The sequence below is a fragment of the Malaclemys terrapin genome, chromosome 5, assembly GCF_027887155.1.
Source record: "Malaclemys terrapin pileata isolate rMalTer1 chromosome 5, rMalTer1.hap1, whole genome shotgun sequence".
Classification (NCBI taxonomy): Eukaryota; Metazoa; Chordata; order Testudines; family Emydidae; genus Malaclemys; species Malaclemys terrapin.
In genome coordinates this window covers 36,459,820-36,478,779 of record NC_071509.1, presented here as the reverse complement: position 1 = coordinate 36,478,779, position 18,960 = coordinate 36,459,820, and the positions used below count along the sequence as shown (strand labels likewise).

The 18,960-nt window shown below is 41.9% G+C and overlaps 1 protein-coding gene across 1 annotated transcript in view; it reads right to left on the bottom strand.

Annotated features, from left to right (window-relative positions):
- Positions 1-18,471, bottom strand: part of STIM2 (stromal interaction molecule 2) — a 150,857-nt gene extending 132,386 nt beyond the window's left edge. The window contains exon 1 of the mRNA XM_054030016.1: positions 18,197-18,471. Coding sequence (XP_053885991.1) covers positions 18,197-18,392 — 196 coding nt within the window. The 5' untranslated portion in view covers positions 18,393-18,471. The remainder of the gene's footprint in view (positions 1-18,196) is intronic.
- Positions 18,472-18,960: the final 489 nt, after the last annotated feature.

The following is an 18,960-nucleotide window of genomic DNA, read 5'->3' as shown; positions in this document are numbered from 1 at the left end:
ATAATGGACACAGGTTGTCTCATGGATTGTGGCTTTTGTAAGCAGCTTTATGCTCTGCTGAGATAATTTTATTTTTAGTTTTGTACCTGAAAACTGTTAAGTGAGTCCGAACACGCTAACATAAACAGTACTTGTACTTTTATTAACTTATGACCAGCCACAGTTCACCAGTTAGGAATATAGCAGCAGGACCTACCCCATCTGGCTTCAGGCTAGTCACGGTCTCCGTTTCCCCCACTTGGGTTCCACAATAATGGCTACATAGGATTTCATATGTTGAGAAACACCCTTTCTTGGGGTCTGGGTTTATTAACTAAGTTGACAGGTAAACACAAAAACTCCCACTCTGTGTTCCTAGCTGGCTCACAACACCCTTGGTCTCCGTGCTGGGTTCTTAGTTCTGCCCTCCTGAGTCATTCCTCCAGCAGACTCTCTCTCCACATTCCAGCCTTCCTAGCTGGCTCGTACTCCCTGCAGGCTTGCACCACTAGGCCATCTGCCTGAGTGCTAGGCAGCACGTCTTTGTGTAGAGCATGGAGCTGGGCTGTAGCTATCACCTGTGCTCTGATGACTGACTGTGGAATGTATCTCTGAGGTCACCAATCAGAATAAAGGTCACCCAATTCTTGTTTATAAAAAAATAAAATTAAAAAAAAATTAAACACACCACTCATGGAATCTCTCCCCGCTCTCTATCAAACAGCAATTCCCAAAGCTGCTTCTTATTTGAATCTTTGCTTCAGCTCTCCCCAGCCTTCTTCTCTTATCTCCACTGCAGAAGGTCTGATTTGCTATATTACTTGCTTGTCATGTGACTTTGCTCATTTTCTCCTCCTGGAGAGGCAAACTATGCTTGTCACAGGTGGGGTTTGACACAGCTCCTTTTAAAGAGCCAGTCATCATGTGACAAGGAAACTAACAGTTTATTTAGATTTGTTTAAAATGTGCCAATCAACACTAAGCAAGTGTGTGACAGGTTGAATCACAGAAACCCCCTGGGAGCTGCCACTTGAATTGCCAAGACTACTTCTGCCCCTGCTTTCCCTGCCAAGCTCGAGACCCCAGCACCCCATCTTGCTGAGCCAGACACGCCTGTCTGCTCCAACAGAGACCCAGGGTCTGAATTACTTGCCCCAAAGCTGCAGGCTTCATTGAAAGCAGCTTACAGAAGTGTTCTTATCTTTAACACTCAGATGCCCAACTCCCAGTGGGGTCTAAACCCAAATGAATCCGTTTTACCGTGTATAAAGCTTATACCGGGTAAACTCAAATTGTTCGCCCTCTATAACACTGATAGAGATATGCACAGCTGTTTGCCCTCCCACCCCCCAGGTATTAATACATACTCTGAGTTAGTTAAGAAGTAAAAAGTGATTTTATTAAATACAGAAAGTAGGATTCAAGTGGTTCCAAGTAGTGACAGACAGAACAAAGTAAGTTACCAAGCATAATAAAATAACACACACAAATCTATGTCTAATCAAATTGAATACAGATAATCTCACCCTTAGAGATGCTTCAGTAAGTTATTTCCTCAGACTGGACACCTTCCAGGCCTGGGCACAATTCTTTCCCGGATACAGCTCTTGTTCCAGCTCAAGTGGTAGCTAGGGGACTCTTCATGATGGCTCTCCCTTTTCTCTGTCCCACCCATTTATATATCTTTTGCATAGGCAGGAATTCTTTGTCCCTCTGGGTTCTCACCCCCACCTTTTCAATGGAAAAGCACCAGGTTGAAGATGGATTCCAGTTCAGGTGACATGATCACATGTGACTGTAAGACTTCATTACCCACCTGCCAGCACACGTATATAGGAAGACTTACAGGTAAAACAGAGCCATCTGCAGTCAATTGTCCTGGTTAATGGGAGTCATCAAGATTCCAAACCACCATTAATGGCCCACACTTTGCATAATTACAATAGGCCCTCAGAGTTATATTTCATATTTCTAGTTTCAGATACACGAGAGGTACAGTTATACAAATAGGATGATCACACTCAGTAGATTATAAGCTTTGTAATAGAGGCAAAAGGAAAAAGGACTCTGAAGCTTTGTAATGATACCTTACAAGAGACCTTTTGCATGAAGCATATTCCAGTTACATTAGCATATTTTCATAAAATCTTATAGACTGCAACGTCACAAAGTGCACAAAATTTGACATTAGCTAAACCAAACCACACTTACAAAATTACTGGTGCCGCTGAACAACTTTGTCAACTATCTACTCCCAAACTCCACTCAATTAGCAAAGACATCCAAAAACCATTCATCACAGAATACAAGTTACAGCACAAGACCCTGTCACAGCAATTTACAGCACCATTTTAGCCTTCCCCTATTTAATCCTCCACACAGTTACTCATTTTAGATATTTGTACAATACCACCAATAGAGAGGAAGGAAAACAGAATAGTCAGGAAGTAAATGACAGAATCTCTTGTCCCGAGTTAACTCTGCAATTATAAAGATGACAAATGGGCAATGAAGGTTGGGTTTTTTTTTTTTTAGCACTTTGACATTAAACTATATGTTCTGGTACAGAAAATATATGGGCATATATTAACGCAAACACACAATAACAGTTCCAAAAAGTTCAGGGGAACTGTCTTAGGGCACTAACAAGTATTTGCCCCTAGTTAATACTTTCCCAATGCAGTACCCAACAATTTGAGATTTTGAAACACTACCCATGACACTGTCAGACACAATATTGGTTTTTTGGGGTGAATGAGCAGACGTGTTCCTTTAGCCCTATAGCAGATGGTTAACTGCTTAAAAAAATATTGGAGGCATGTTTTCATTAGATTTTGGGGGGAAAGGCAGGCAATTTTTGTAATAATTAAATGGTATCTTGATCATATTTTACCATTAAAGCAGTTCTTCTGCCACATAAGGAATTTTCCGACTTTGGGACATGTATCCCACCTTCAAGAACCAACATATCACCCCTATCATACAGCTTCCCTGTGATGACTGGTGAGAAACTGGCTTAAACCCTGAAGCATGAGGATTTATATTAATCCAAAGCTAGGGGTTTTTTTTGTTGTTGTTGTTTTTTAATATTATAAATGAGATACTGTTTTTATATAACTGCCTAGCCCTTTTGAAAAAGTTCTGCTGAACTCCTGGCCTTGTTAGCACGAAGATCCCATTGCCACAGGTAAGTGCATTGTGTGGAGTAGTATTTCCTTCCAACAGTTTTGAATGGCACTTTTCAATGTCATGTCAGATGAAGTTTATGAATGTACCCTTGTTCTTTTAAAAGAAAGAATGACTAGAATTCCAGTTTTTTATTTTCTATACTTTTATCATGTCCCCTTGAATTTGTCTAAATTAAACAATCCAGTCTTTTCAAGTATCAGAGGGGTAGCCGTGTTAATCTGGATCTGTAAAAAGCAACAAAGTCGTGTGACACCTTACAGACTAATAGACATATTGGAGCATAAGTTTTCGTGGGTGAATACCCACTTCATCAGATGCATGTCAATCAGTCTTTTCAATCTCTCTTCATATGAGACTTTTCTATGCTCCTAATCATTCTTGTTGTCATTCCCTGAACCTCCTTTATTCCTATTAAAACCTTTTTGATACTGGGTAACCAGAACTGAAGACTGTCTCTAAGTGGGGTCATACCACTGATTTAGAGTGGGATTATAATATTTTCTTTCCATACTATTATCATACATGCTAATATTGATTATTTTTATACCACCGCTACATAGAGTGCTCCACAAAGAGGTGAAAGTTAATTTAAAACCCAGAAAGGTGTCTATATAGTTCAAGTTATTCCCTTCGACATCCATTTCTTTGCATGTGCCAACACTAAATTGTATCTGCCACTGTTTTCTCCATTCACCTACCTTGGTTAGGTCCCCCAGAAGTTCTTCAGTTCTCGGTGGTCTTGACAAATCTAATTAATTCAGTCTTCTGCAAGTTTACACACTCAGTATTCACACCTTTTTTCAGATCCAATATATTAAAACACCAGTCCTAGTACAGAAGCTCATGGGCACCATGATTTAACTTTCTGCCACGATCAAAAATCTCCTAAACTCACTCTCTCAGCAAGCTTTCTCCTATGTGTTCTCTTCCCGCACCCAACACCTTCATATGTAAACTGGTCCTACTCTCACCCTGTATGTGCCCAATTCTGTCCCTAAACAGAGGCAAGGAAAGAGACTTGGAAGAGATACTGAAACTACATGTCTCATGTCAGTTCTGGCAACACAACCGAATTAAGAGACACTACAGTGAATGCATTTTCCGAAAATGTTTGTTTAAAAACAAAAACATATTCTTGCATTTTCTGTGAGTTTTATTTTACTTGGTGTATTTCAAGTAACAAACACTGATATGCTTAGGAGGCAGTGGAATTTTATTCATGCTTCAGTCAACCAGATTAAGTTTAAATAGCTCAATAACTACAATACCTTCTATGGCTGTGCAGTTTCACTTTGATGAGTGTATGTAGTAAATTTGAACTGGGCAGGAGATAAGAGATCTGGTAGATGGCAATGTTCCACAATCTAATTGCTAAATTATATGGCTCAAAAGACAAATACTAATTAAAAATGTGCACTGGCCAAGTGTTACCTGCTCTGATGCACCTAATTAACATGAGTTTTAGTTCCAAAGTCACAAGGAGAACAACACATGGAGGCTTCTTCTATATCTCAATGTAACAAGACAAAAAATAAGACACTCCAAGATACATACCGTTAATTACAATAAATTTGAGAACTCTATACAGAAACAAGAAGCCATGCTTCACACTCAAACCATTAGCTATTTATTTTGCCTAATGAATTCACACTTCTAAGTTTTATCCCCTCATCATCATCCCTTTAACTCAAATAAAAGCTGCAAGTTAGAAATAATAAAACAATTGTCTTGCAGCCCTTTTGATAGCAATAAGAGAATGACTAAAGCTACAGGGAAGGGGAACTCCTGTAGAAACAAATGTCAAGCTAATAAACAAATTAGCTTTAGATTGTTTACATCAACAGTAGAATTTCTTGCATGTCATTTTTGCTCTTCATTTTACTAATACAAAAAACTGAAATCATTGAGTCACAATTTCAGGGGTAACTGCATTTACATCCTCCCTCCGTGGTCCCTCGAGGGCATCCACTTAAGGTTTCAGACCATCAGTCATCACCTCTCAGGCAACGTCCCATGTCTTTCTCCTTCCAGACTGGGAGTTTGAGCTTGCAGTCTTTCTGCACCTCACTGTGATTTCTCCTGACTGGGATCCCACACCAGTGGTTAACTTTTTCTCCAGGGGCTGCAACAGTGTATACCAAATCTTCACAAGGCAAGATAAATGTATTAGAGCAAAAGTGATATAGAAAAACAAACAAACAAACAAAAACACTAAAAAAATAAGTTCCTATGTGCATACTAAAATCACATCAGGGATCCCCCATCAGTCTCATGGGGTCCTAGTAAGCCAAAGATTTTACATCTGTTCCACAAAGGTTGGGTCCCCTCATGGACAGAAGTTTCTGCCCATTGAATCAAAAGAAGGCACTGAATTGCCTCAAATTCAGCCTCTGTAGACCAAAACCCCTGTCTTTGCTGTAGGTCTCCGAAAATCCAGTTTAAACCAGTATATGCAAGCCTCCCCAGGGAGCAATAACTCTCTGGAGCTGTCCACAGCCTCAGTGATTTGCCTAAGTCATTCTTCCTCAGCTCTGGATTTTAGTTTCTGAAAGAGCTCAGATAATCCTCTCCACTGAAGTTGCATACAATCCCTGGCCTACAATGTGCATAAACCATTCATTAACTTAATACAGAATGGTCCCCAAAGATACTGCAAGCAGTTGCAATATCTGGCAGTGATATTTCTAAATGATATAAATGAGAGAGGAGAAAGAGAGAGACTAATCTAACAGTTTATGAAGTGGTTACCTCTAAGGATCTTTGCTGATAAACTGTTTCTAGAGATTAATCTACCAGCAACAATTTCTCGTCCTTTCTTTTCTTCAGATGTGGACATAACAGATGCAGACAATCAACTGCCTTTTGAAGCCCCCATAAAAAAAACTCTGAGTATTTTAGCACACACTGGACAGGGAAATCATTTTAGAAATCTTCTAGCAAACCTAGCGTAGGTACAGTTCTTGCTATAAACAAACAGAATGCAAAATTGAAGCATCAAAATTGAAGTCCCAAACGCAGTTAGTGCATACTGTCACAGCTTGCACAGACTGGTGCAAATTGCTATAGGTACTGCTGACAAATCTGAACGGTCTTAAGAAAGTCATTTAAAAAAAAAAAAAAGGATTTTTACATGAGAATTTGCTTTCTGCTTCTCAAGTATATATAGGTCCCAGATGGAGGATACTTAAATCTCAAGGCTATGTTCAAGTTTAATAATGCAATGCTACTATAATTTAGTCCCTAATCATATGATTGAAGTGGGAAGATTATCCCCATACATCTGTGAGCAACATTAGTATATATGCTTATTAAATTACAGTAATTTGACTCTTCCCTTTATCTAAGTATATTAGGGGTATATTAACAGGACTGTCGTATGTAAGACACAGGAGGTAATTGTCCCATTCTACTCAACACTGGTGAGGTCTCAGATGGAGTACTCCATCCAGTTCTCGGTCCCACACTTTAAGAAGGACGTGGACCAACTGGAGAAATTCCAGAGGAGAGCAACAGAAATGATAGTTTAGAAAACCTGAACTAGGAGGAAAGGTTTTAAAAAAGTGGGCATGGTTAGTCTTGAGAAAAGAAGACTAAGAGGGCACCTTAGTCTTAGGCATGCAGTCTTCAAACATATTAAAGGGCTCTTATAAAGAGGACAGGGATTAATTGTTCTTACTGCAAATGCAGTGTAGTTGTAGCCATGTCAACCCCAGGACATTAAAGACACAAGGTAGGGGAGGTAGTATCTTATTGGACTAAAGAAGAGCTCTGCGTAGCTTGAAAGCTTGTCTCTCTCACCAATAGAAGTTGGTCCAATAAAAATATTACCTCCCCCACTTTGACTCTCTAATTGACTCTGTGTCCACTGAAGGAAGGACAAATAGTAATGGGCTTAATCTGCAGCAAAGGAGGTTTAAGATAGATATTAGGAAAATATTTCTAACTATAATAGTGAAGTATTTGAACAGGCTTCTGAGGGACGCTGTGGCTTCCCCATCTTTAGGGGAATTTATGAACAGGTTAGACAAATACCTGTCAGGTATGGTCTAGGTTTACTTGGTCCTGCTTCAGCACCTGGTGTTGGACTCGACCTCTCAAGGTCCCTTCCAGCCTTACACTTCTATGACACAGATGCAAAACTGCCTTTTTGGAACACAGAGCATTAACGGCATCAGAAAATGTATCATCTGTCCCTCAGTTTCAGAGGGTGAGCGGAAGAAAGAAAAGCAATATTCCTATAAACAATTAACCATAAGGACCAAAAACACAACACACCCACAATTTGGGTATTAATTTTAATTGGAAAGAGAACAAAGGATTTTTTTTAAATGCTTTGAGTGGCACAGCAAAGAAGGCACAACCTGAAGGAAAAGAGGTGGCCAAAGTAGGTTTAAGTTATCTTTGCACACACTAAATTCTGGGCTGGTGAGTAGGCTAAATCAGCCATGGTGAGTCAGTCTTGATGACTACTCCGAGTGCCCCACAAACCAGAAGGGTCAGTGGCATGGCACCACAGCCAGACCCCTTCCACCCTGAGCTTCACTTCCTACAGCCAGGATGGGACCAGCAAAGGTCCACCTACAGAAGCCCAGTGTATCATCTGCATTAGAGAAAATCTCCCCTGGCACATTGTGGGTTGTTTATAGCCCTTATACACCAGGTAAAGAGGCTTCAGAAGGAGATAAAGTCCCCTCCCTGCCTCCCCACCCCCTTTTTTCTAAACTCTCAGTTGTTCTGACAACACTGCCTCCCACTTCATAGATACAGATTTTATTCTAAACCAAAAAGAGTAAGCTTCCTGTCTTTTGTACACAATTTTAATTATTCCTTTCACATTCATCTGTGTGGTACTGCCTTTCTGGGAGAGATGGAATCGGGGACGAAAGTACTGGGAAAGAGGAAGGGGTAATGACAAAAACTGAGAATTTGATATTGTGGGGAGATACAAATTATTGGCATAAGTTTGGGATGTCCATATTAGTCATAAGTGAATCATACAATAAAAAAAACTTTATAATACCTCATCATCACCACATTTTGTTTATGCCACAAGCAATTCCAACCATGTGTATTCATTTTATGCACTTCCCCCCCCCCCCCCCCAAATATATTAGTTACTATGGAAACACTGTTGCCTTCAGTCTAAGAGAAGCTCGTTTTATATAAACTTGAAACTTAACTCCTATATTCTACAAACTAGGGTGTATTTTGTTTTTAAGGACTATATATAGGGTTTATATATTTATGCCATATAGTATAAACATTACATAGACCCCTATATTTTGAAAAGAATTTTAGAGCTATTACATAACCCTAACTTTATGCCACAGTTGTGGAAGTCACTAAACTCCTTTCATACCAATGATGGCATTATTCCCATAGTAATTTGTTTTAAAAGGGGAAAAAGCAAAAGGACACAGAAGAAAGGACAAATATTGCATAAAACTAAGACTGTTAGAGTCAACAAATATGGCATAAACAATTTTATTTGGAGCATTATGCTTTTTTTCTTACCTTTAAGTTTGAGAAGATCTCAATCATTCACTCATGGCAATAAAAACTGTACAAACCTGCAAACCATCACTTTTGTGTCTCATATCTTACACGGTAGCTGCTTAGAATAAGTCATATAACCCATCTCTTTTTCCCTAAAATGTATCTATAGACACAGATATGTTAAGTAAAAAAGTACACAGGATTACAGCTCAGTAAGTGAAACTGATCAAAAGGACACTAACTTTTAGTAGTTTACCTATTATTATTTTCAATATACATAAGAAGTATTAAGAAAGAAGAGTGTCTTCCCTGGTGTTGACCACAGCAAAGTATGCAAGTAGACTTGCCAATATTTCCCTCCCATTGAAGATAACATGGATCACCCTACTCTCACTTATGAGTGAAACACTTCCCTGTGACATGTGAAGCCATTCTTTAAATACTTTCACATTACTTTCTATGCAATGTATCTTCAGCTCTCTGTAATGAAATGCAACAGAAGGAAACAAAAAAAGTCAGCATCGTGTCACTAGCCAATGTTTACTGATCACCAGTGGTCTCTAAGGAACATCCCTGGATGAAACAAAACTTGCCTCAACCAAGGATATGGCATTTGCAGTACCATTACAATAAAAATAGAGGACTCCAAGATATGAAACATTTGAAAGGAAGTCTTAGGAAATGCTCAACTATGGACAAAGAAGCCTTTGTTAATTCTATGTTCAAGCCCTACTTGATAGTTGGGATTCAGGAGTTGCTAGCCAACAGCCAGTCTAACTGTATCAGGGCAAGCCCCAGGTATAGACAAAGTAGCTATGAATTGCACCAATTGAGCTTATCTCTGTATCAAGCAGGGGAAAACTCAACCAGTGTAAATTACACCGATCTTGTCTATACTTGGGCGCTGCAATGGCTTAGCTATACAGATTCGCTGGCTACTGATTGCTCAACTCAAAATATAGACAACCTGAAACACCTAGTTTAACAAGGTATATGTTTCTGCACTTTCTTCATGAGTTCATCTGCGGGGTAGAGCAGCACATTAATAAAAGTATCTAAATGAAGGGCTGGGGGAAAGCTGATTGGTGCAGAGGAGCGCACACACATCCCTTGGGGAGGATTTATTGAAAGGAATTCTCTCTATCTTGTAAAGAGGAAATAGAAGTTGATAAAGTACAGGTAGGATCTGAAGAGAAACAATTGAAAGTCAATTACATCACATGAAGGCCGACAACTTAATATTGCCAAATTTTATAAGAGCTTGTATGCAAATACTAGGAGTCTAAATACTAAGACGGGTGAACTTGAGTGCCAGGTATTAAATGAGGATATTGACATAATAGGTATCAGAGAAATCTGGTGGAACAATGATACAGTAATACTAGAGTACAAAATAAGTAGGAATGACAGAGTAGTGTGGGAGTAGCACTATATGCGACAGATGCGTAGACTCAAATATAATAAAAAAGTCTTACATTAATCAAACTGTACCACAAAATCTCTATGGATAGAAATTCCATGCTTCAATAATAAGAGCATAGCAGTCAGACTATACTACCAACCACCTGATCAGGATGTTGACAGTGATTGTGAATTGCTCAGGGAAATTAGAAAGGCTACACAAACCAGAAATTTCAATAATAGTGGGAGATTTCAATTATCCACATATTGACTGGGTACACGTCCCCTCAGGACAGGATGCAGAGTAAAATATCTAGACACCATTAATGACTGCTTCTTCGAGCAGCTAGTCCTGGAACCCACAAAGGGAGAGGCAATTCTTGATTTAGTCCCAAGTAACAAGATCTAGTACAAGAGTGGAATATAGCCGAAAACAACCCAACCACAGTAGCATTTAACTTCAAAAAGCTGAAATATATAGTAATGAGGATGCTAGTTAAATGTAAATTAAAAGGAATAGTCACAAGAGTGAAATGCCTGCAAGCTGCAGGAAAACAATGTATACCCCAAATAAAAAAAATAAATCAGGAAAGGGATCAAAAAATGCCATCATGGCTAAACAGAGTAAAAGATTACGTTAGAGACAAAAAGGCATCCTTTAAAATTGGAAGTCAAATCTTATTGAGGAAAATAGAAAGGTGCATAAATTCTGGCAAGTCAAGTGTAAAAAGAATGTAAAGAGCAATTAGCAAAAGACAAAAACTAACAGCAAAATTGTTATTCAGTACATCAGAAGTAGGTAGAATGCCAAACACTCAGTGGGTACACTGGATGACTGAGATGCTAACAGAGCACTCAAGGAAGACAAGACCATTGCAGAGAAGCTAAATGAATTCTTTCCATTGGTTTTCACTGCAGAGGGTGTGAAGGAGATTCTCACACCTGAGCCATTCTTTTAGGTGACAATTCTGAGGAACTGCTCCAGACTGAGGTGTCAATAGAGGAGATTTTGGGAAAAACTGATATATTTAACAGTGGTCACCAGGACCAGATGATATTCACCCAAAACTTCTGGAGAAAGTAAAATATGAAATAGCAGCTCTGCTAACTGTGGTATGTAACCTATCGCTTAAATCACCCTCTGTACTTGATGACCAGAGGCAACTAATGTAACGTAAATTTTGTAAAAAGGCTCCAGAGGCAACACTGGAAATTACAGGGTTCTCATCTGTATGCTGTATCCATTCGTTGAGTTATACTTAGAGGGATCGTCCCTGTCATGAAGAGTTTACAATCTGTTATGTGTTAATACAGTGCAGTCCTGATCCAAAATTAGATTTACTACATATTCCCCCTATACAAACAAGCAAACCAACCAAAACAAAACAACAACAACAAAACAACATAATAAACTAGCATAGAAAACAACTTGGCACTGACAGGGATATTTTTTCCATGGTTAGCTTCTATTCTATAATTCCCTACAAAAAATTAGGTGAAGTAATCCTTTCAAGGACAGGGCTGCAGTAAGCAACTGTTTCGTAAGAAGGATTTTTTATTTTTCTTGCAATACTCTAATTTTGAATTAGTTCATATTAGTGGGTCATTTTCAAGGTCTCTACATGTTAGAACAGTACAAAAGTGTTAATAATATTTTTGCAGGGATGCTCTGAGACAGACAGAAGACTTCAGTAATTTTCAAAAACTCCTGGGAGAGGGAAAACAAGAAGTCTTTTCAATAATTCTCAAAGTTGAGGAGTTAAATTGTATATACTGTTAAAGTAAATGAATAAACCAGCATAGTCTAGTTTGATAACACTTTTCTGTGGAATAATCATAACCCACAGAATGCTTTGGAATCATGTGTGTTAAGGAAAAACTTACAGAATGAGGATGAAGCCATGATAATCAAGATCAGTGAAGTGTTCCAAGTGTAGGGAGTCTCAAAGAAGACAGCATAGGCACTCAAGCAGGATAAAGTAGTAATGAAGATGTACATTTTTTGCAGAGTGAAATAGTAGAAAGAAACAAGGTAGGTGGGGAGGCAGGTTGTGTAGGGGCTTTGAAGGGAAGGACAAGGAACTTGACTGATGCAAACAGTTAAGTGATTTGAAGAATTGCTGGAGATAAAGTAGCAAGCCAGAGAATCGTTAATATGGCAGTATTTTGGACAGACTGAAGGACAGTGAGGTGGGTGTCCACAAAGCCATATATATATGATGCTATAAGTAACGTTTTAAAAAATACATAGTTAGCAAGTATAGCACTTTGCCTGAGATATTTCAAATGTGGAGGATGCATAAACAAAAAATCCATTAAAAATCGCTCAGAGCACCTTAAATACACATAGTGCTATGAAGTAAGATTTCTTGCCCCATAAGAGAAAAAGCTGTAAAGATGCTGTAAAGATATTAAAATGTTGTACGATGATGGAAGATAGCATTTTACAGGCCACATAAAATCAGAACAGGTCTCTGTGGTTATATTTCATATAAATCCACACCTGAAAAACCAACTAATCCAGTCTGTAAGGATGATGAAATACAGACTGCGGCATCAATATAAATCGCAGTACCCCATCTCTGAACTGTTTACTAATACCAACCACCACCACCATATAACGCTCTACAAACACCAAATCCTCACAACACCTTTCTGAGGTATGATCCCAAATTTACAGATAGGGGAAAAAGATAAAAGTGACGTGCCCAGTGCTACACAGCAAGTCAACAGAACAGCTAAGGCTGGAATTCAGGAGTGCTCATCGCCCAAATGCAAGTTCAGTTGACTAGACTGTACTGCCTCACTTCCCTGCATTGCAGGAATCACTCAGGATATCAATTATAGATTTCAAAGATTGTAGATAAGCCTGTATTTTCTAACCCTCCGGTCATTCTTATCATTAAGAGATTCATGTAAGCTCTTACCCACAGAAATTTAACAATTTTAGCTAAGGGCACCAAGAATACTGTTTCATTTAACATTACCAGTCTTTACATTGGTAAGTCATGTAAAACTCTTTTCAGGGCTGGCCTTACCATGAGGCGAATTCAGGAGGCCACCTCAGGTGCCAGACTGGGGGGCGGCACCACTAGGACCCAGAGTGTAGAAAATTGTGTCTGCTGCTGACGCATATGTATTCTCTCTGCTCTAGATGCACAGAGATGGTGGAGTGCTCTGCTGGAGGAAGGAGGGCACAAGAGACATAATGGGCAGGCAGGAGAAAAGGTGAGAGGGAATAGCAGAAAGCAGCAGGAGCTGCAGGGAGAGAGAGGAGGAGGAGGAGCCTCTTATGTACCTCTCTAGCACTTCCAGGAGCCTGGACTGATTAACACCAGTTTCTCAGGGAGCTTCCCGTTTCCTGCTGCTTCCCTGAACCCACTTGAGGAGAACAGGCAATCAACTGAAGTAGTAGGAGCCAGTTAGGCCCTTAAGACACTGATATGTTCTCTCACTCAGGCTCTGCTACCAGCCTGCTTATTTGTCCCCTTCAATTGAGTGTTGAGAGCCACTATAGCTGGCACAGAACGGCAGTCATGAGTGAAAGAAGAAAACGCCCCTCTGGGGCAGCAATCAGAAAAAAGCAAGCAAGCAAAGTAAGCTTTTCTATCTAAGCAGGAAGGAGCACTTCTGAGATACACAGACACATGTTCACGGTGAGCCTTCCGGTCCCAGTGAGGATGTGAGTGGTGAGGAGATGCCTGACCTTCCAGTTAGTCAGAGTGCAGGTGACCTGGCAGCTACTGCAGCATCCATATCTCCATCTCAAATGGATGTAACCATGTACATTCCTGAACAAAAGTGTAGATCAGAGAAGAGTGTAGTGGAGGCACAAGAAACAGCTGCTGCTGAGTTTAGTTCCTTAAGTCTAGATGACCCAGGACTGTGGACCAGCCTGAGTGACTTCCTTGTACTGCGTGGGCCACAGCAAGTGAAAAACTTCATGCTCCCCAAAGACAATGAAAATAGAAGTTTCCATCCAACACATTACTGAAATCCCCAATGATGACAAAGTGGAGAGGCCATGGCTTACGTACTCAAAAACCCAGAATGCTGCATACTGTTTTTGTTGCAAACTCTTCCAGTCTAATGTTCCAGACTAATTGTGTTCTACAGGAACAAAGGACTGGAAAAGTCTGGCTAGAAATCTGGCATGCCATGAGAAGGTAACAAATCACCAGAGAGCATTCCATAGGTGGAAAGAGCTTGAGAAGGGACTATGGTTAAAGGCCACCATAGATGATCAGCATTAAGAGAAGATTGCATCAGAGTCTCTTTACTGGAAAAATGTTCTGAAAAGGCTCATTGTCATTGTGAGAACTCTTGCTACCCAAAACCTAGCACTGCGTGGCATTTGAGATCAGCTGTATGTGCCAAACAATGGAAACTTCCTTAAAACTGTGGAGCTGATGGCTGAGTTTGATGCTGTACTCCAGGAGCATTTAAGAAGAGTCACCACCCAAGAAATGTACACACACCACTACCTTAGAAAAACAATTCAAAATGAGATCATACAGTTACTGGCAACACAAGTCAAACAGAAGATTGTGGCAGATCTAAAGTCAGCAAGATATTACTCTGTTATTCTGGACCTCACACCTGACATCAGCCATATGGAACAAATTACTTTAATGGTGCATTTTGTAACAACAACAGAACCTAGTGAAAATGTCCCTGCAATGGTGACTGTCAGAGAGTATTTTCTAGAATTTATTGACTTTGATGATACTACAGGAGCAGGTATGACAAATGTGCTTCTTAAAAAACTGGAAGATACGGGAATTGCGATAGCTGACATGAGAGGTCAGGGCTACGATAATGGTGCCAATGTGAGAGGAAAGAACAGAGGAGTGCAGACACGGATCCGAGAGTTAAACCCTCAAGCTTTTTTTATCCCATGCAGGTCTCATTCATTGAACTTGGTGGTCAGTGATGCAGCATCAGCTTCTAGTGAGGTTGCTGAATTTTTTAATGTAATTCAAAGCATCTATGTATTTTTCTCTGTATCAACCCATTGATGGCTAATTTTGAAGCAATATTGGGAACATCCTCTCTAACACTGAAACCACTGAGTGCCACACGATGGGAAAGTCGAGTGGAGGCGATAAAGCCTATCAAACACCAAATTGGGAAGACAGATGATGTCATAGTTGCTATGACAGGAACTGTTTGTGGGAGAACAGTGGCAGAGGGAAATGGAGTCACCAGAAACATACATAACTTCAAATTTCTGTGTGGCTTAGTGTTGTGGCATGACATACTGTTTGAAATAAATGTTGTAAGCAAGAGACTCCAAGGTGTTAACCTTGATATATCTGGAGCAATGGAACAACTGGACAAAGCAAAGTCATACCTACAGTCTTACCGGTCAGATGAGGGATTTCAAAACATTCTGAAGAGTGCACAGAAGTTAGCAGAGGAACTTCACACTGAAGCTATTTTCCCACCCATTCAAGAATACAAGAGTCACTGAAGAAGACGACATTTTGATTATGAGGCATGAGATAATCCAAAAGAGATCCCAAATAACAATTCAAAGTTGAATTCTTTAGCCAGGTGCTAGATTGTGCAATACAGTCAGTTGAAGAACATTTCATGCAGCTCAAGGAACACAGCAGTATATTTGGGATGTTGTATGATATTCCAAAGCTCCTCACTATACTTGAAGAAGACCTACACCAGCAATGCAGGGCACTAGAGACAGTGTTAACACATGATGACATGCGCGATATTGATGCAAGTGATTTAGGTGATGAACTGAAAGCCCTTTCAAGATACATTTCAGCAGGATCAACTCCAAAGGCTGATTTGGAAAATATGTGCACAAATAAGATGACCACCCTCTTTCCAAATGCTTTTGTTGCTCTGTGCATACTTCTAACACTTCCTGTAAAAGTTGCCAGTGGAGAACGCAGCTTCTCCAAGCTGAAGTTAATAAAAACACATCTACGCTCCACAATGACACAGGAGTGGCTGGTCGGCTTTGCAACCATCTCAATAGAACCTGAGCTGGCCCAGACTGTGGACCTTCAGGAAGCAGCTCAAATCTTGGCAACCAAGAAGGCATGGAAAGCACCACTTTGATTATTCAAACAGATTAAAATGCCACTGTTTACGATGCAGACAAGAAAAGTTACATTTGCTGTTCAAGCGTTTGAAAGTTAAGTGTTACTTAAAATGCCTTGTTCAAAAATTTTAAGTTGTTCGTTCTCCTTTATTGGGGTAGGTAGCAGAGCTGTACCACGAGAGGAGAAGAACAGGAAGAAGGCAGAATTGAGACCTTTCAAAGTTTTGGCCCAAGCCAGGGGGTATGGGGGTGTCATTTGAGCGCCCCGCTTCAGGTGCCAAAATGTTGTGGGCCAGCCCTGCCTCTTTTGACTTACATCCTTACAATGTTTTCCTCTTACTCCTTTTCCTGATTAGACTTTTCTAAGCCTGCTGACCCCAAGCCAAAGCTCTGCTCTACTTTTAACCACTTTTAAATACAATATCTATGTATAAATCCTGTCCCATTGCAATTAAGAACCCAATAGTCTAAGGATTTTCACAACTGCTATGTGCTTCCTACCATTCAAAAATATTAGAATAGTTTATTCAAATGTACAAAAGCTTCTCAACAGATGTCCTTTGTTACTTTATTGATATCAATATTTCCAAATTCTTAAAGAAAAATGCATATTAAGATAAAAAGGCTGTTTTACGGACACTCCTTTCATCATAATCTGTGTTTTTAAATAATCAAAGGTACCAACATTTTACTCTCTATAGAGATAAAACTGAATATGTGCATTAATTTTTTTAAAAATATTAAACTGAGGCAAAAGCTTTCCATGCAAGCATATCCAGGACCCAGGGAAGGCATGATTTTCATTGCAACATCTGGCTCCTTGGCAGCTTTATAGGCAGCTGTGTTGGCAATATTGGAAATACTTGCAAGTTTGTCCGTTAGGCTTCTGAGGGCCATCTAATTTTCCCAAAGCTGTTTTGCTGCTCTATTGAGTCATTCACTGCCACATTTTTTGGTACGAGTCTAATGGGCCCATGCAGATTCCAGGATATATACATACATACACACACCCTCTGAAGCTGTTAAAAACTACACTATGGGTCCTTTCACAGCACAGACAGAAATTTGTTCATGATTCTTCTGTTAAAGCCACCCACATTCTGACCCATCACCTGCACACTAGTGTTGCAAGTACATTTTGTGGGAATTAAAATAACAGTTTCTCTGGCAACCATCCCACCAATACAGATATAAATGCACAATTAAATAGTCATTGTGTGTGTCTAAGACTCCTCCACCCTGTGAAAGATGCCAGAAACGTGCCTTTTGCTGAGGATACACGAACTCATTAATACAAGCCATGTCCGGGGAGCTAGACACAAGATAACTGGTTAAGAGGTCCGCCTCATTATACCTGAAGACAGCTTCTGAGCCAGCCAACCTCCAAAACACCCTTTGCATTCACACAAACACAATCCACAGCAGGAAGCTATCACAGGAGAAGGGACTCCAGTTCTTAACAAGATCATTAATGCAACAAGATCTAGCGGAGATCCACTTTCAGATTCTTTTCCGGGGGCTTCGCAGGGCTAAGGAGTGGGAAGCCTGTGACTGCCAGCTAAGCTCTCACAGCAGAGTCAATACCGCATTGCTGCTGATGCTGCTCATTTTCACAAGTAACAACATCCAAAAAACAGCCCCAGACAGTCCCCTGGCTGGCTTCTCTGCAGAGCACCAGCGGCTCCGCAGTGTCCATCCCCGCTGGGGAGAAGGAAGGTTCCTCAGAACTCAGGGTGGGACCCGCAAGCGCAGCCAAGCGCTGGCGGAGTTTGCAAATCAAAGGGAGACAGTGGCCGCAGAGAGGAAAGCAGCCCACAGACACCCACGCACTCCCCCCCCGCCCGCCCGCCCGCCCGCCGGCCGGCCGGGGCTGCAGCGCGTCTGGCTAGGCTCTGGACGGGACGGGGCTCGGCTCGTCCCCCAGGAGTAGGACGAGGCTCGGCTGGTTCCCCGGGGGCAGGACGGGGCTCGGCTGGTCAGTACCAGTCTCTGCCCGGGGCCCCATAGGGAACCTGTCTGGGGTTCGCGTTTCCTCGCAGGGGACGCTCCCTCCTAGGCTGTTACCTGTCATCACTGCCGGGGACTCTGCCGCGGAGGCGCCGCCTCTTCTTCTGCCCCTGGCCACGTCCCCGGACTCCAGCTCGCATCCCGCGGCGGCGGCGGCCAGGAGCAGCCCCAGCAGCAGCAGGACCGCGACGGGGGCTCCTGCTGCCCCCGGCCGCCTCCCCGGGGCGCCGCTCGGGACCCGGACCCCGCTCATCGGTGCCGCTGCTGCAGCGACCGCAACCGGCTCCGCTGTGGCGCTTCCACCCCCGCCCGGCTCCGGCTCCGGCAGCCGAGCCGCGCTGCGCCCGCCCCCTGCGCCCCACGCTGCCTCCCGTCGCTGGCTTCCGGGGCTCTGCGCCTGCGCGGAAAAACGTCACCACGCAAACGTGTCCGCTAACTCCCCGGGGAAAGAGGTGCTGGCGAGGAGGCGGAGCTAAGGGCAGGGGCGGGGCTAGCTCAGGGGGCGGGGACAGGCTGGGGGTGCTGCGGGGAGGGGCTGGAGTCCGGGAAGGCAGCGAAGGGTGCGAGGCAGCAGCCGGCGAGAGGAGCCCGCTCTGCAGGGGCCGTGCCCTGTGAGACGCAGAGGGAAGCGGGGCTGCCCCAGCCAGGGGGACAGGAATCTGCGGTGGGCCGCAGAGGGAAGCACGAGGGGGAAGCGCAGGTGGCTCTAGGGCTGTTCCAGGAGAGGAAAACAACAAGGCAATAGCAAGGCAGCTGCAGGCTGGAGGAGATCCCTGCTGCAGGCAGCGGGAGGAAGGAGAAACGGGAAGGGGAGAGGAAAT